General features: G+C 44.9%; 1 protein-coding gene and 1 long non-coding RNA gene across 5 annotated transcripts in view; both read left to right on the forward strand.

Moving 5' to 3' along the window:
- The first annotated feature begins 361 nt into the window (after positions 1-361).
- Positions 362-17,266, forward strand: part of RYK (receptor like tyrosine kinase) — a 152,691-nt gene continuing 135,786 nt past the window's right edge. Inside the window, exon 1 of one of the 4 annotated variants that reach the window (XM_037909812.2) lies at positions 362-790. In XM_037909812.2, coding sequence (XP_037765740.1) covers positions 526-790 — 265 coding nt within the window. In that variant the 5' untranslated portion in view covers positions 362-525. The remainder of the gene's footprint in view (positions 791-17,266) is intronic. The other 3 variants (XM_037909811.2, XM_037909810.2, XM_037909809.2) reach the window with 3 other exon arrangements.
- LOC122461613 lies at positions 7,035-7,803 on the forward strand. The gene is made up of 2 exons (XR_006283622.1): positions 7,035-7,096; positions 7,745-7,803. It is a non-coding gene; the product is annotated as an uncharacterized LOC122461613 (long non-coding RNA).

A 17,266-nucleotide genomic window follows, 5' to 3' on the forward strand; every position in this document is an offset into this window, starting at 1 on the left:
GGAGTAGCCACCTGTATAAGACAAATTCCCAAATAGTGGGAGTGTCCCTATAAAATCCAGACAGCTGATCACCCTAAATGGGGGAAAGCAAGAGGTGCAAGGGGGAATACGGATTGGGGCACAATTCTGCGAACTGGTGTAATATATTAATGGGTGATGGTGCAGTCATTTGAGGAGGGGCCAGGGGGCGGGGCCAAGAGGTGATAGAAGGGGCGGGGCCTGTGATAATAGACGGGACGGGCATTTGGTGCTAGGACGGGGCGTGGCTAATGCGCATGCCCCGTGCGGTGTGACGCATGCGCGGGATTCGCGAAGGGGTGGGCGGTGCGCGCGGAGCGGAGGAGGTGGCGGCGCGCGCTCGGCTGCGCGAGGTGGTGGGCGGCAAGGCGCGTCGATCGGAGCCCGGCCCGGGGGGCGGGGCCTGCGGCGGGAGCGGAGCGAGCGGCCCGGCGGGAGAGCGAGCATGAGCGGCGGGGCGGGCTGCGGCGTGTGAGTGGCCGGGCGGGGTCCGCTCCCCGGGGAGCGATGGGGCCGGGCAGTCGGGGCAGGGGCCGCGGGGCAGAGGCTGCGGGGCGGCCCTGGAGCGGCGGGGGCCGTGCGCTGCCCGGCGGCCCCGCGGCTCGGCGGCGGGCCCCGCGTCGCCATCTCCTGTCGCCGCTGTTGGTGCTGCTCCTGGTGGCGGGGGCCGAGAGCCAGGCGAGCCCCAGCTCCGACCCGCTCGGCGTTGGCTCCCCCGCCGGCCCCGGCCTTAGCCTCTACATGAGCGAGGAGGAGGTGCGCAGGCTGATTGGTGAGTGCCCCGGGGGCGGCCGGGTCGGGAGGCCCCGGTCTCGGGGAGGGCGAGTGGGGGGTGGCCGGATGTCGAGGGGGAGGCAGGTGTCGAGGTCAGCGGTGGGGGCTCCCCCGGCCCCCGCCCTGTGTGTGGTTAGGTGCGTGCAGAGATGGGGTCTTGCTGGGGGGGGCGCTGTGTGTGTACGGGTGTGTAGCGAGGGCGGGGGGCTCCTGGGGCCCCTCGTGTGGGGAGTCCGGCGAGAGGGGTTGCCGTAGGCTTAGCTGCCCAGGGCCTGTTGAGAGGGGCACAGGGTCTATTGTGGTGGTGGAAGGTTTCCAGCTTCAGCTGTGCAGGGTGTAATGTTGCTGGAGCAGCGTAAGCCCCAAAACAGGGAGTTGAGGCCTAAGGTTTAATTAGTGGGATGAGCGGCATTCAGAGGGCACTGAGGAGACCTGACAGTAATTGGGGAAAGTGTGTGAAAGGAATCTCAACTTCCAGGCAGTTTCATAATCACTACACAAATAAGTAGGAGAATTTCTGCACCATGATACAACTTGCTCTGCTCTGATAAGGCCACAGATTATTTTACCACTTTTTTATGCTTGCAGTTCCTCTGTGAGGTAGAGGTTTGGTTTTAGTAAGGGCTCCTCTTAAATTTTGGCATTTCAGACCTGGTTTGATTGATTTTATGGTTGGAGCCTAACAAAAGGAATGTATAAGCTTCTAAAATGGTTTGGGTTTTTTAGGAGGTGGCCTGTCTGTGGCTTAGTGGAAAAAGAACACTTTACAGTGCAGGGTTTAAAATGGTGATTCTCAAACTTTTGTACTGGTCACCCCTTTCACATAGAAAGCCTCTGAGTGTGACCCTCCCCCCCCCCCCCCATGAATTTAAAACACTTTTTAATATATTTAGCACTATTATAAATGCTGGAGGCAAAATGGGGTTTGGGGTGGAGGGTGACAGCTCGTGACCTCCCACATAACCTCGTGACCCCTTGAGGGATTCCAATTCCCAGTTTTAGAACCCCTGCTTTAAAACATTATTTGCATAGAAGGTATAAAACAGAAATGATTCCAACTAATCGAGCACTGGGAGTACATAGTTAATTTTGGAGCTGATGGGCCCTGAGGGTGAATAGCTATGTAAACATTTTTATCCCTGCGGCTTGCTCCGTCAGTTAGTTTTTTGTTGTCTTAACATTTTTACATTGGTTGTACTTATTACTGTATGACTGCTTTATTAAATATACAGGATTAAAAGGGTCAGATGACTTGTATATTTTATTTGTCAGCCTCCTTGTATAATTTTTCTTGCTTATAAGCCTTACTAATGGACATGTGAGTCTAGCACAAGGGTGGGCAAACTATGGCCCAGGGGCTGCATCTGGCCCTCCAGACATTTTAATCCAGCCCTCGAGCTCCCGCCAGGTACCGGGATTGGGGATTTGCCCCGCTCTGTGCAGCTCCCAGAAGCAGCAGCATGTCCCCCCTCTGGCTCCTACACGTAGGGGCAGCCAGGGGTCTCCGCATGCGGCTCCCGCAGCTCCCATTGGCTGGGAACTGTGGACAGGGCAGCGCACAGAGCTGCCTGCCTGCGCCTCCATTTAGGAGCCGGAGGGGGGACATGCCGCTGCTTCTGGGAGCTGCTTGAGGTGAGCGCCGCCTGGAGCCTGCACCCCTGACCCCCTCCCATCCCCCTGCCCCGGCCCTGATCCCCCTCCCGCCCTCTGTTCCAGTCCAGAGCAACCTCCTGCACCCCCAATGCCTCATCCCCAGTCCACCCCAGAGCCCACACCCCCAGCCAGAGCACTCGCCCCTCCCCTGCACCCCAGCCCAAAGCCCCCCCCCACACCCTGAACTCCTCTTTTTTGGCCCCACCCCAGAGCCCGCACCCCAACCCCCAATTCTGTGTGCGCTCATGAGCCGCTATACAACTTCTATACCCAGATGTGGCCCTCAGGCCAAAAAGTTTGCCCACCCCGGTCTAGCATTTTAAATGTGTATTAGGGCTTGTCTACACTGGCAGTTTACAGTGCTGCAACTTTCTCGCTCAGGGGATGTGGAAACCCCCCCTGCGCAGCAAGTTTCAGTGCTGTGAAGTACCAGTGTAGACCGTACTCTGGCGCTGGGAGCCACGCTCCTTGTGGTGGAGGTTTTTTTAGAGCGCTGGGAGAATGTTAAAGCGCCGCCAGTGTAGACTAGTCCTTAGAAACCTGCTCAAACTGTTATGGACTAAACACAATCATTCCCCCCACCCCCCCTCAAATGAAACTACATGTAGGTGTCCTCTGTAGATAAATCAGAACTGGAAGTGTATCTTTTATGAGTGATCTATTGCCAGTATGGCTAAGTAATTTATTATTCAAGGACAGGGATTCTTAAACTTCATTGCTCTGCGGCCCTCTTCTGACAACAAAAATTACTACATAACCCCCAGGAGGGGGGACCACAGCCTGAGACCACCTGAGTCACACTGCCCTGTGTGTGGGGGCCAAAGCCTGAGCCCCACCACTCTGGGCTTCAGCTCCAAGCAGGGGGTTTGTGACCTGAGCCCCTCGCCCAATGCCGAAGTTTTTGAGCTTTGTCCCAGAGCGGTGAGGCTCTGTCTTCAGCCCTGCGCCCCAGCAAGCCTAAGCCAGCCCTGATGACCCCATTAAAATGGGGTCATGACCCATGTTGGGGTCCCCACCCACAGTTTGAAAACCGCTGCTTAAGACAGTATGTCTAGCTGTTTTACTTCTGTAACTTATATGATGAATCCAAAAGATCTGAACAGCTTCAATAAACCTGGAGACATGCTGACATCCATGGTAAGAAAGTAACAGAATGCCACTAGCTGTCTCCTTCAGCCCCCAACTAAAACCTCTCCAGTGCATCATCAAGGATCTACAAACTGTCCTGAAGTATGATCCCTCACTCTCATAGACCTTGGGAGACAGGCCAGTCCTTGCTCACAGACAGCCCGCCAACCTGAAGCAAATACCAGCAACCACACAACCAAAACACTAACCCAGGAACCTATCCTTGCAACAAAGCCCATTGCCAACTCTGCCCACATATCTATTCAGGAGACACCATCATAGGACCTAATCACATCAGCCACAGCATCAGAGGCTCATTTGCGTGCACATCTACCAGTGTGAGATATGCCATCATGTGCCAGCAGTGCCCCTCTGCCATGTACATTGGACAAACTGGACAGTCGCTACGTAAAAGAATAAATGGACACAGATCAGACATCAACAATTATAACATTGAAAAACCCGTCGGAGAACACTTTAGTCTCCCTGGTCACTCGAGTACAGACCTAAAAGTGGCAATTCTTCAACTAAACAACTTCAAAAACAGACTCCAACGAGTAACTGCTGAATTGGAATTAATTTGCAAACTGGACACCATTAACTTAGGCTTGAATAAAGACTGGGAGTGGATGGGTCATTATGCAAAGTAAAATTATTTCCCCGTGCTTATTTTTCCCCCTGCTGCTACTCACACCTTCTTGTCAACTGTTGGAAATAGGCCATCCTGATTATCACTACAAAAGGAGGTTTTTTTTTTCTCCTGCTGATAATAGCTCACCTTAACTGATTACTCTCGTTATAGTGGGTATGGCAACACCCATTTTTTCATGTTCTCTGTGTGTGTGTACGTACACATACACCTATCTTCCTACTGTATTTTCCACTGCATGCATTCGATGAAGTGGGTTTTAGCCCACGAAAGCTTATGCTCAAATAAATTTGTTAGTCTCTAAGGTGTCACAAGTACTCCTCGTTCATTTTGCTCTCTGATAGAGTTTCCTCTAGTTCCAGAAAGCTTATTTTATGTGTTTGGAGTTAGATATAGTGTAAACAGTTTGTCATTTTAAAGAAGGTTACTAAGTGATGTAGTTATTTCTCTTGATGTTGCTTACTTCCAGAATGAAATTATGGCATGTATAGCTGAGGTTTTGGTTAATGTAAAGCACGTTGTATAGACATACCTAAACCTGGTACAATAAGACTTTGTCTACACTAGCACTTTTGTTGCTCAGGGATGTGAAGAAACACCCCCCTGAATGACAGAAGTTTTAACGACAAAAAGCACCAGTGTGGACAGGGCTTTGTCAACGAGAGCCATGCTTCCAGTGACGAAGCTACCACCCTCGTTGGAGGAGGTTTTATCTTGTCACCAGGACAGAGTGGCTATTCTGCTTACCTTACAACAGTGCAGCTGCAGCAGCACAGCCGTGTTGTTGTAAGGTGCACAGTGTAGACATAGCCTTAGTCATATCTTCTCTACAGAAGAATATTGGAAGGAACAGATGTATTTGTTTTTAAAACGTAAAGAATGTGAACAAAACTAGTGACTACTTAGATCTTCAGTGTTGCGGTGCCTGAATTGTCATATTAACCGACATTTATAGTTAAAATAAGATTTTTACATGACTGGTAGTGTGCATAAAGTATTTTTTTAAAAAAAAAGGGCACTCCAGTTTCCTTACATTTCTTGAAATTTCTACATTTGGAAAAAATGACTGTCGATTGTTAGAACTGTAATTCAATGTAGCTAGGGAAATTAACTCATTTGCTAGGGTAAGTAGATTTGCCATATATTGCTGAATCTGCCGTTATAACCAAGGAATGCTGTCTTACTTTACCATTAGTTTCTAAAAACAATCGAGTAATAAGGCTATATTATTATGAATAGATATGTTTCTCCTGATAACTTGAAGGACTTTAGGGAAATGTTACTAGCCTCAGATATAATACATGGCTCTTACAGACTGAGTTTTATCAATTTCAGGGTTCTTTGCAGAGGAAGGCAAGTATCATTATCCCCAATTTAAGAAGCGGGAAAAGTGAGGCCTAGAAATGAAGTGACTTGCCCAGGGTCACTTGGGTCTATCTACATTCTCTGACTATATGCTAGGTGGGGGCTAGTAGCACCACCTCTTAAATTTGCTTGACCCATTCCATTATAAAACCTGTTTTCAGTTGTTTATAACTTTGCCAAACTTTAACTGTTTATGCTGAAATTTTCCATGTGAGGTGTCTGCTTTAGGCTGAATTGTTTTAGAAAACTTCAGCTGAAGTGGTTTAGCCATTTCCGAGAATGAGATTAGGAAAAAATGTTGTTTGATTCTTTAAAAAAAATTTCTGGTGACCTTTGACAAGCTTCAGAACCCTATGTGTTGGAGTGGGGACTTGAAATTGGGGGGTGGTCTTTCTATCATGATGTGGCAAAAAGCATCCCAATGAAAATCTCTTCAAAGTTGCTTAACTTGGCAAAATTTGGAGAATTCCCAGTTTCTACATGCTCAGAGACTGAAGTAGCTAAATTCCCTGAAGATTCTGTCCACGCTGGGCATGCTCCAGAGAAAGACTGGATGAAGGGAGAAATGAGATGGGCAAGGAGATGGGGTATTATAACCCCTCTTTTACACATGGGGAAACTGAGACATAGCCCTGGTCTACACTAGGAGTTGAGGTCGAATTAGCAGCGTTAAATCAATTTAACCCTGCACCCGTCCACACGACGAAGCCCTTTTTTTCAACTTAAAGGGCTCTTAAAATCAATTTCTTTACTCCACCCCCGACAAGGGGATTAGCGCTGAAATCGGCTTTGCCGGGTCGAATTTGGGGTAGTGTGGATGCAATTCAACGGTATTGGCCTCCAGGAGCTATCACAGAGTGCTCGATTGTGACCGCTCTGGACAGCACTCTCAGCTCAGGCCAGGTAGACAGGAAAAGGCCCGCAAACTTTTGAATCTCATTTCCTGTTTGGCCAGCATGGTGAGCTACAGGTGACCATGCGGAGCTCATCAGCAGAGGTGACCATGGTGGAGTCCCAGAATAGCAAAAGAGCTCCAGCATGGACCGAACGGGAGGTACGGGATCTGATGGCTATATGGGGAGAGGAATCTGTGCTGTCAGAACTCCATTCCAGTTTTCGAAATGCCAAAACATTTGTCAAAATCTCCCAGGGCATGAAGGACAGAGGCCCTAAGAGGGACCCAAAGCAGTGCCGCGTGAAACTTAAGGACCTGAGGCAAGCCTACCAGAGAGGCAGAGCCCCAAACATGCTGCTTCTATGATGAGCTACATGCCATTTTAGGGGGTTCAGCCACCACGACCCCAACCGTGTGCATTGACTTCATCAATGGAGAGGGAGGCAACACGGAAGGAGGTTTTTGGGGACAAGGAAGATAGCTCACAGCAAGCAAGCGGAGAAACCGGTTTTCCCGACAGCCAGGAACTGTTTCTCACCCTGGACCTGTAGCCAGTACCCCTGAACCCACCCAAGGCTGCCTCCCAGACCCGCCAGGCAGAGAAGGGACCTCTGGTGAGTGTACCTTTTAAGATAGTATACATGATTTAAAAGCAAGCGTGTTTAATGATTAATTTGCCCTGGCATTCGCAGCCAGTAGAGCTACTGGAAAAATCTGTTAACGTATCTCGGGATGGAGTGGAAATCCTCCAGGCACATCTCCATAAAGCTATCCTGGATGTAGTCCCAAAGCCTTTGCAAAAGGTTTCTGGGGAGGGCAGCCTTATTCCGTCCACCATGGTAGGACGCTTTATCATGCCAGGCCAGTAGCACATAGTCGGGAATCATTGCAGAACAAAGCATTGCAGCGTATTTTTGCTGGCGTTCAAACAACATCCGTTCTTTATCTCTCTGTGCTCTCCTCAGGAGAGTGATATCGTCCATGGTCACCTGGTTGAAATAGGGTGCTTTTCTTAAGGGGACATTCAGAGGTGCCCGTTCCTCCTGGGCTGTTTGCCTGTGGCTGAACAGAAATGTTCCCAGCTGTTAGCCACGGAGAGGGGTTAGCCATGCGGTGGGGGGAGGCAAAATGCGACCTTGTAACGAAATCACATGTGCTATGTATGTAATGTTAACAGCAAAGTTTACCGTGAAAGAGTGTACCCATTGTTCTATAAAATGTCTTTTTTTAAATACCACTGTCCCTTTTTTCCTCTCCATCAGCTGCATGTATTTCAAGGACCACAGGATCTTCTTCCCAGAGGCTAGTGAAGATTAGAAGGCGAAAAAAACGCACTCGCAATGAAATGTTCTCTGAGCTCATGCTGTCCTCCCACACTGACGGAGGCAGACAATGTCAGAGTGCAGGAAAGCACAAAATGACCGGGAGGAGAGGTGGCGGGCTGAAGAGAGGGCTGAAGCTGATAGGTGGCGGCAGCGTGATGAGAGGAGGCAGGATTCAATGCTGAGGCTGCTGGAGGATCAAACTATAATGGTCCAGCATATGGATGAGCTGCAGGAAAGGCAGCTGGAGCACAGACGGCCGCTACAGCTCCTGTGTAACCAACCGCCCTCCTCCCCAAGTTCCATAGCCTCCTCGCCCAGATGCCCAAGAACGCGGTGGGGGGGGCTTCCGACAACCCAGCCACTCCACCCCAGAGGATTGCCCAAGCAACAGAAGGCTGGCATTCAATAAGTGTTAAAGTGCAGTGTGGCCTTGTCCTTCCCTCTTCCACCACCCCTCCTGGGCTACCTTGGCAGTTATTCCCCTATTTGTGTGGTGAATTAATAAAGAATGCATGAATGTGAAGCAACAATGACTTAATTGCCTCTGCAAGCGGTGATCGAATGGGGGAGGGGAGTGTGGTTAGCTTACAGGGAAGTAGAGTGAACCAAAGGGCGGGGTTCATCAAGGAGAAACAAACAGAACTTTCATACCGTAACCTGGCCAGGCATGAAACTGGTTTTCAAAGCTTCTCTGGTGCACACCATGCCCTCCTGTGCTCTTCTAACCGCCCTGGTGTCTAGCTGCGTGTAACCAGCAGCCAGGCAATTTGCCTCAACCTCCCACCCCGCCATAAACGTCTCCCCTCTTACTCTCTCAGATATTGTGGAGCACATAGCAAGCAGTAATAACAATGGGAATATTGGTTTCGCTGAGGTCTAAGTGAGTCAGTAAACTGCGCCAGCATGCTTTTAAAGGTCCAAATGCACATTCTACCACCATTCTGCAATTGCTCAGCCTATAGTTGAACAGCTCTTGACTTCTGTCCAGGGTGCCTGTGTATGGCTTCATGAGCCATGGCATTAAAGGGTAGGCTGGGTCCCCAAGGATAGGCATTTCAACATCCCCAACGGTTATTTTCTGGTCTGGGAAGAAAGTCTCTTTCTGTAGCCTTTGAAACAGACCAGAGTTCCTGAAGATGTGAGCGTCAAGTACCTTTCCCGGTCATCCCACGTTGATGTTGGTGAAACATCCCTTGTGATCCACCAGTGCTTGCAGCACTATTGAAAAATACCCCTTGCGCTTTATGTACTTGCCGGCTTGGTGCTCCGGTGCCAAGATGGGGATATGGGTTCCGTCTGTGGCCCCACCACAGTCAGGGAATCCCAATGCAGCAAAGCCATCCACTATGACCTGCGCATTTCCCAGACTTACTACCCTTGATATCAGTAGATCTTTGATTGCGTTGGCTGCTTGCATCACAGCAACCCTTACAGTAGATTTGCCCTTCCAAATTGATTCCTGACTGACCTGTTTCAGAGTAACAGCCGTGTTAGTCTGTATTCGTAAAAAGAAAAGGAGTACTTGTGGCACCTTAGAGACTAACCAGTTTATTTGAGCATGAAAGCTCATGCTCAGATAAACTGGTTAGTCTCTAAGGTGCCACAAGTACTCCTTTTCTTTTGACTGACCTGTAGCTGTCTGGCGTTGCAAGCTTCCACAGGGCTATTGCCACTTGCTTCTCAACTGTGAGGACTGGTCTCATCTTGGTGTTCTGGCACTTCAGGGCAGGGGAAAGCAAGTCATAAAGTTCCATGGAAGTGCCCTTACGCATGCAAAACTTTCGCAGCCACTGGGAATCGTCCCAGACCCGCAATACTATGTGGTCCCACCAGTCTGTGTTTGTTTTTCAGGCCCAGAATCGGCGTTCCACGGCATGAGCCTGCCCCATTAGCGCCATGATGCTCACATTGCCAGGGCCCGTGTTTTGAGAGAAGTCTGTGTCCATGTCCTCATCACTCTCGTCACTGCGCTTTGGCAGGTTCTGGTGCTGCATATACTGCTGGATAATGCGTGTGGTGTTTAATGTGCTCCTAATTGCCAAAGTGATCTGAGCGGGCTCCATGCTTGCCGTGGTATGGCGTCTGCACAGAAGAAAGGCGCGGAACGATTGTCTGCCGTTGCTCTGACAGAGGGATGGGTGACTGATGACGTGGCTTACAGGGTTGGTTTTCAGGGAATTAAAATCAATAAAGGGGGTAGCTTTACATCAAGGAGAAACAAAAACAACTGTCACACAGAATGGCCCCCTCAAGGATTGAACTCAAAACTCTGGGTTTAGCAGGCCAATACTCAACCCACTGAGCTATCCCTCCCCCGGTATTCCCGGCAGGACTGAATCTCCATTAAACTTTTCAAGGTGCCTATGACAGACCTCACCGAAACGATTGTTGGCCGTTGATTTCACGGAGGGAGGGAGGGGGGAGCAAATGAATACAAAACAAATCAGGTCTGTTCTTGTTTTGATCCATTCCATCTATCTTTTACATCTTTGGCTGGCAGCAGACTGTGCAATAGGACTACTAGCCATCCTCATCTCCTGGCTGCTCGCTAGAAGACGGTGCAATACGACTGCTGCCAGGACTAAAGAGAATGACCTGGTCGCGTCACTCCTATTTTAGTCCCTCCGCCCACGTCTGCCCAGGCACTCCTGACCCACCTTACCGAGGCGGCAAAGAGCACCTCGGTCATGATGATGACGGTTATGAGGCCTATTGCACCGTCTGCTGCCACAAGGCAATGAGCTGCTGCTGTGTAGCAATGCAGTACTGCGTCTGCCAGCACCCAGGAGACTTACGGTCACAGTGAGCTGAGCGGGCTCCATGCTTGTCGTGGTATGGCGGCTGCACAGGTAACTCAGGAAAAAAAGCGCGAAACAGTTGTCTGCTGTTGCTTTCACGGAGGGAGGGAGGGCCTGACAACATGTACCCAGAACCACCCGCGACAATGTTTTTCCCCATTAGGCATTGGGATCTCAACCCAGAATTCCAATGGGTGGTGGAGACTGCGGAAACTGTGGGATAGCTGCCCACAGTGCAACGCTCCGGAAGTCGATGCTAGCCTCGGTACTGTGGAAGTACTCCGCCGAGTTAATTCACTTAATGCACTTAGAGCATTTTGTGTGGGGACACACAAAATCGACTATATAAAAACAATTTCTAAAAACCCGACTTCTATAAATTCTACCTAATTTTGTAGTGTAGACATACCCATAGAGTGATTAGGGCAAAAAAGAAGCCACTGATTTGGAGTACCGGAACTGAGATGCTTCGGACCTGATTTTTCAGAGTACTTAGCATTATATAACGCTATATGTTCAAAGCACAGCTCCCAGTGACTTCAGTTGGAGATGGGAGTGTTTGGCATTTCTGCAAATCAGATGCAAGGTCTAAAATCAAGTACCCCAAAAAATGAGGAACACACAATTAATGACCACCTATGAAAAGTTTGGTTCAAGTAATTTGCCCAGCATATAGGAACCTTGTGGCAGAGGTAGGGATAGAATCCAAATTCCCAGGGCAGCATTTAATTGCATTAACCACCAGACCATCCTTTCTCCTCATGCGATCCCTTGCCTCATTTGCTCCACGCTCTCCAGTTTCTGTAACAAATTAAATGTGTCCTGCAGACAATACACCCCTACAATATAGTGAATTCATTGAACCCTGATTCATCCCCAGAGCACAGGGTGCATTGGTTTAAATAATCAGTTTTAACTAAAAAGTACAAATGCAAAACCAAAATATTTTCTGAAAGAAACTGTGGTTCTCATTGGTTGGTAACCATTAGAACTTGTTGATTTGAGACTAAATATAGCATTTACACTAAACTGGTGCTGATTTTTGCTGATCAAGAGGCTACACTGTGTATGTATGTGTTCATATATACATACACATTTATTTGAGCAATTGTAAATATTAAATTTATTCAGGTTATTTTTACATTTTTATTATGTTAGAAATGGTGAATGATGCATGTGTTATTTACTAGATTAGTTTTTGTACTTGATGTTTGTGTCAATTGAATTCCATCCTGGAATAAAACTTAATTGCATAAAAACATCATTTTAAAATTATTTCTGTTAAATAAAATTCCCTTAAATGTGATGGATACATACAAAAGTTTATCAACATTTTATCAAAACATGTTTTGTATTTAAAACAGATTTATTTAACACAGATGCGGTGAGTGAGGTAATATATTTTATTGGAAATGTTATCTGTAGTTAGTGAATTGAACTGATCGTTTCTGGTAACCTTGTCTTTTAAGATTTTAGAACTAGTGGATCTCATCTTCTAGTTCTTATTCATGGAATGAAAGAAGAAAACTTTCTTGCTGTTTCAACTCCGAATTGGTTTCTTAACTTTGAACTAGTTGAATAAAGCGAAATGAAGAAATATTCTCTTTACCTACAGAAGAGGCTGCTGCTGTCAAAAGCTAGTTAGCACTTCAACAAAGGGCAGGTCTACACTTAAAATGCTCCATTAACACAGCTGCACCACTGTAGTGCTTTTATGTAGACACTCTGTGCCGTTAATTCACCTCACCAAGAGATGGTAGTTGTGTCTACGGGAGAAGCACTGTCTACATGGGCGGTTAGGTTCGTATAACTGTGTTGATTAGGTGTGTAGATTTTTCATACCCCTGAACGACATAATTATACTGACATAAGTCTGTACTGTAGAACAGACCAAAGTCTGGTTCTAGGTGCATAGCCAATCCTTTCCAAAAGTCCAGTAGTTTGGCTTTCTTTAGAACTTGGCAGCAAGCATGTACTCCTTAATATTTTTAAAGGTTCTTTAAAAATGACTTTAATAGTTGTCAGGTTTCAGAGTAGCAGCCGTGTTAGTTTGTATCGCAAAAAGAAAAGGAGTACTTGTGGCACCTTAGAGACTATCAAATTTATTTGAGCATAAGCTTTCTTTTTAATAGTTGTCGTAAGTGTAGGCCTTAACATAGGTTGTCACAATTTCAAATTTAAGTTTAAATAGTTTTTAAAATAAATCTATTTAATTTAAATAAAAAATGCTTTAACTAAAAAGTCCATTTTCTAATTTTAAAAAAAAAATCATGTTTTTATGCACTCTGCCAAAACAGTCTTATCTTGTGCAGTGACTGAGGCTGGGGACCTGTTGAAAAATATGTGATCATGGAATTAAAGACAATGTCATAATGCATATACTCAAGGGGGCAGAATTAAGGTTGCACAGTCTTAAGTCTGGCATTTCTTAACTTTTGAGTGCTTGTCTTTGCAGCTTTAATAACTATTTAATTTAATTTGAATGTAACACTTGTCTTGAGATTCCGGTCTCCTGTTTTTTATGTTTGCACATTTGCCTAATTATGAAATAGGTGTTCTTAATAACTGTAATTTCGTTTAAAGAACAAAGAGTACTTGTGGCACCCTAGAGACTGACAAATTTATTTGAGCATAAGCTTTCGTGGGCTAAAACCCACTTCATCGGATGCATGCAGTGCCGATGAAGTGGGTTTTAGCCCATGAAAGCTTATGCTCAGATAAATTTGTTAGTCTCTAAGGTGCCACAAGTACTTCTCGTTCTTTTTGCTGGTATAGACTAACACGGCCACGACTCTGAAACCTGTAATTTCGTTTGTCATTTAAAATTTTTACATATTTCTCTAAAACCAGTAAGCAGCTTACTGAAAAATAGATTTGTTGAGAGATTTGGAAATATTTGATTCCAGTCTAGAATGTTTTAAAATAGCCTTTTTTCATGTTATCTCTTTAAGTCTCTCTCTTTCTCTCAACCTGTTTTGATTCTTTTAGTTAACCTTATGCTTTTTGGCATACAGTATTTCTGTTAATAGTTAGTCATGTGAAATTAGATTGTGGCTTGTTGGAGTATTTTTTTGAAAGGTCTGGCCTGTGATAGAAATTCTTTTGGAGCAGAAGTATGACCACTTCTGTCCTAAATTCAAGACGTATTCATGTTAAAATGCAGTGATTAGATTTAGAAGTTACCATTAAAGGTCATAACTTTTACCTGATACATTTAATCTGTAGTGCTTTCTTTACTACATTTAATTCAACCTCTGAGCTTCATGTTGCTGTCCTTTTGTTAGGAAAACTTCAGCAGTAAGTATGGGCCTATTCATATGAAGTAAGACTGCACACCGGTTTAATTTTGTGACTTTCTAGTTGAGACTGAGGCCAGGTCTGCACTGCTATAACTGCATCGCTATAACTGTGTCACTCAGGGGTGTGGATTTTAGACCACCATGTAGACAGCTCTGTGTCAACAGTAGGGTGGATTAAAAATCAATGATTTTTTAAAAAACAAAAAAATAGGATTTTTTTATTTAAATAGGTTTTTTCCTCAAAAGCATTTTATAAAAAAAAATCCGATCTAAAGATAGTTTTAATTAAGATACATTATAGCTCAAAGATATCCCACCATGGAATAGGGATTATAAATTCTAATTCTATAGTATGAGACAATATATTCATGTAATGTTTAAGAAAAGTTTTGTAAATGAGTTCCAATAGTTCATGGATTAGGGACCCAATTTTGTGGGATTCCAAGGGCTTCTGTATAGATTATTTAGGTTAATCTTTCTATCCACCCAATGGGACTGAGTGTTCAGTCTAGAAGATACCATCAGAGATGCATAGTTTTGCAGTTCTCAAATTGTGGATTTGTGTTTCCAGAGATAACGTGCTTCTTAACAGCAAAAATGTTTTAAAATAAATAATAGAGGTGAGACGTAAGACCTCTACTCCATTGTCCCTCTGCAAATTTGTGTACACAGAGTCAATCCCTTACCTCTCTCTAAAAGTGCAAAGTTTCAAAAAGTTCAGTGAATAGAAGACTGTTGGGGGAGAATAGATCTGGACAAGGAGAAGTCTGGAGATAAATGTGAGAAGGGAGGGACAAGCAGTAGAAATAAAAGTGAAACTGTTTGACCAACATATTCCAGAAGTCTTGAGGTCTTGAAGTGTAGCCTTCATTGATTTGAGATCTACCATATTCTCTCACTAGAAGGGAAAACCTATAATGGCAGCAGGCTGTAAGAGAGACCCATAGGTAGAGGAACTTCATTTAAAATATTCCCAAACTGGGTAAGACAGGCATGCATGCAAAATGCAAACACTGCAACAAAGAAATGCAAGGCCTGGTTGCCCGAATGAAACAACATGATGAGAAGTGTTCCTTCTCAGTAGGAAGCTGCGTTGAAGATGATGAAAGGAACATGTATGAACATGCAGGATCTTCAGGTTCGTCAACTTCTTTATTTCATACTTCTTTCTTAAGGACTGCCTCTCTTCCTTCTGGACTATTCTTGAATTCTCATGTTTGATCAAAAAATATAGTTGTTACTCTATGGTACTATCGTTTTAGGTGCGGTTGTGATGAAAAAAATAAATAGCTGAAATAGGCAGATCTTCCTTTTACAATTTCACCTTTAAAGTAGTACAGCGTGTCAGGGAATGCAATGAGTAATAGGAAATGAGCAGAATAGTGGTAATAATTAAATGACTGCATTGACTTATTTTGTTTAGGAGAATCCATCCTCAACATACAGGATTCTGAAGACTATCCACCTTCAAGATCACCATCATTTTCTATAGTTTCAGAGTTACCTCCCAATGATAGTGTTTCAGTCACATTATGTATGTCATATAGCCACAGTATATCACCTGTAGCAAAAAGAAAAAAAAATCTCCATCATCCAGAAACAACCATTGATAAGTTTGCGATAAGAACCAGCAGATTACAAAAAGAGGTAATTGATGAAAAAATTGCCCAGTTTGTTTATGCAACAAACTCTCCTTTCCATATGATTGAGAACCCACACTTCATTAACATGGTTCAGTCATTGAGACCAGGATACAGTTCACCCAACAGAGCAGATTCGCAGGCAAATTGCTGGCTAAATTATATGAAAGAGAAATTGAGCAGTGTGCAAAAGCTCTAGAGGGTGAAATTGTTAACCTGAGTCTTGATGGGTGGAGCAATGTCCACAATGAACCTGTTGTGTATGCTTCTGTGACAACTAAAGAAGGGAATGTCTTCCTTACAGAAACAATTGATACATCAGGAAATGCACACACAGCAGAATACTTACAAGAGGTAGCAGTAAAAGATACAACAAACTGTGGGGGGGAGGAGGGGGGAATTCAAATGTCTAGTGTGCAGCTTGGTCACAGACAATGCTGCAAATGTATCCAAGATGAGAAGAAATTATTTAGAAGAGGGTGAAGAGAGTCCCAAGCTAATAACATGGTTGCAGTGCTCATTTGTTGCACCTCCTAGCCAAAGACTTCAGTGTTCCAGAAATAAAGGCTAATGTTGAAATTGCAAAGTACTTCCGTAACAACCACTTTGTAGCAGCTGCTCTGAAAAAACTGTGAGGAACCAAGCTAACTCTCCCACAAGATGTGCGATGGAACTCAGTAGTGGACTGTTTTGAGCACTATATCAAGAACTGGCCTAATCTGATGACCGTTTGTGCACAAAATTGTGAAAAAATAGATGGCACTGTCACAAAGTTCTCAACATTGGGCTTAAGAGAAATGTTGGACACATGCTGAGTACCCTGAAGCCTATTTCTGTAGCCTTGAACAAAATGCAGGGAAATCACTGTTTTATTGCTGACGCTGTTGACGTTTGGAAAGAACTGAGTGAGATCTTAAAAAGAGAAATATGCAGTGGCAGAGTTTAATGCTTGTGATTTAAAAAATGAATGGGACAAGCACTGTCTCCAGGTCATTTTCTTGCAAGTATTCTCAATACTTGGTACCAGGGTCAAACCTTAACTGCTAAAGAAGAGGAGTTGATTATGACATGGACATCCAGCAATCATCCCTCCATAATGACAACTATAATAAACTTCAGAGCTGAGGGTGAACCATTCAAGAAATATGGTTTGCTGATGATGATTTAAAGAAAGTCATAAACAGTGAACTGGTGGAAGTCACTTAAGCACTTGGATTCAGAGACTGTTGAAGTGATAATCTCACTTTTCACAGCAGTAGCTTCTTCTGCCTGTGTAGAAAGAATATTTTCTTCCTTTGGAGTAATTCATTCCAAACTGAGAAATAGTTTGGGACCTGAAAAGGCAGGAAAGCTTGCTTTCCCCCCCCCCCCCCCCCCCCCCCAGATTATGAACAAACAGGAAAATGAAGGTGAAGACAACTGAGTTAGCTACAGAAGCCAATATTTTAAGTTTCTCATGTTGACCTGGCTGACATAGTGGATTTAATTTTAAAAAAAAATTTCATTCAATTATTTTATTTAAAAACAATTTTAACAAAAACAAACCTGATTTTAAAAAAAATGAACATTTAACTAAATTAAAAAATTCATATGCTTGTTTTGTTAAAATATGTGTTTGCTTTTAAAGAAAAAAATCCAGAATACATCATGTCCTTGTTTTAGTTAAATAAAACCATTTAAGTGTCTGTCTGGTGATGTTCTCCTCCTAATACATCATGCAAG

Source organism: Chelonia mydas, chromosome 9 (genome assembly GCF_015237465.2).
Source record: "Chelonia mydas isolate rCheMyd1 chromosome 9, rCheMyd1.pri.v2, whole genome shotgun sequence".
Lineage (NCBI taxonomy): Eukaryota > Metazoa > Chordata > Testudines > Cheloniidae > Chelonia > Chelonia mydas.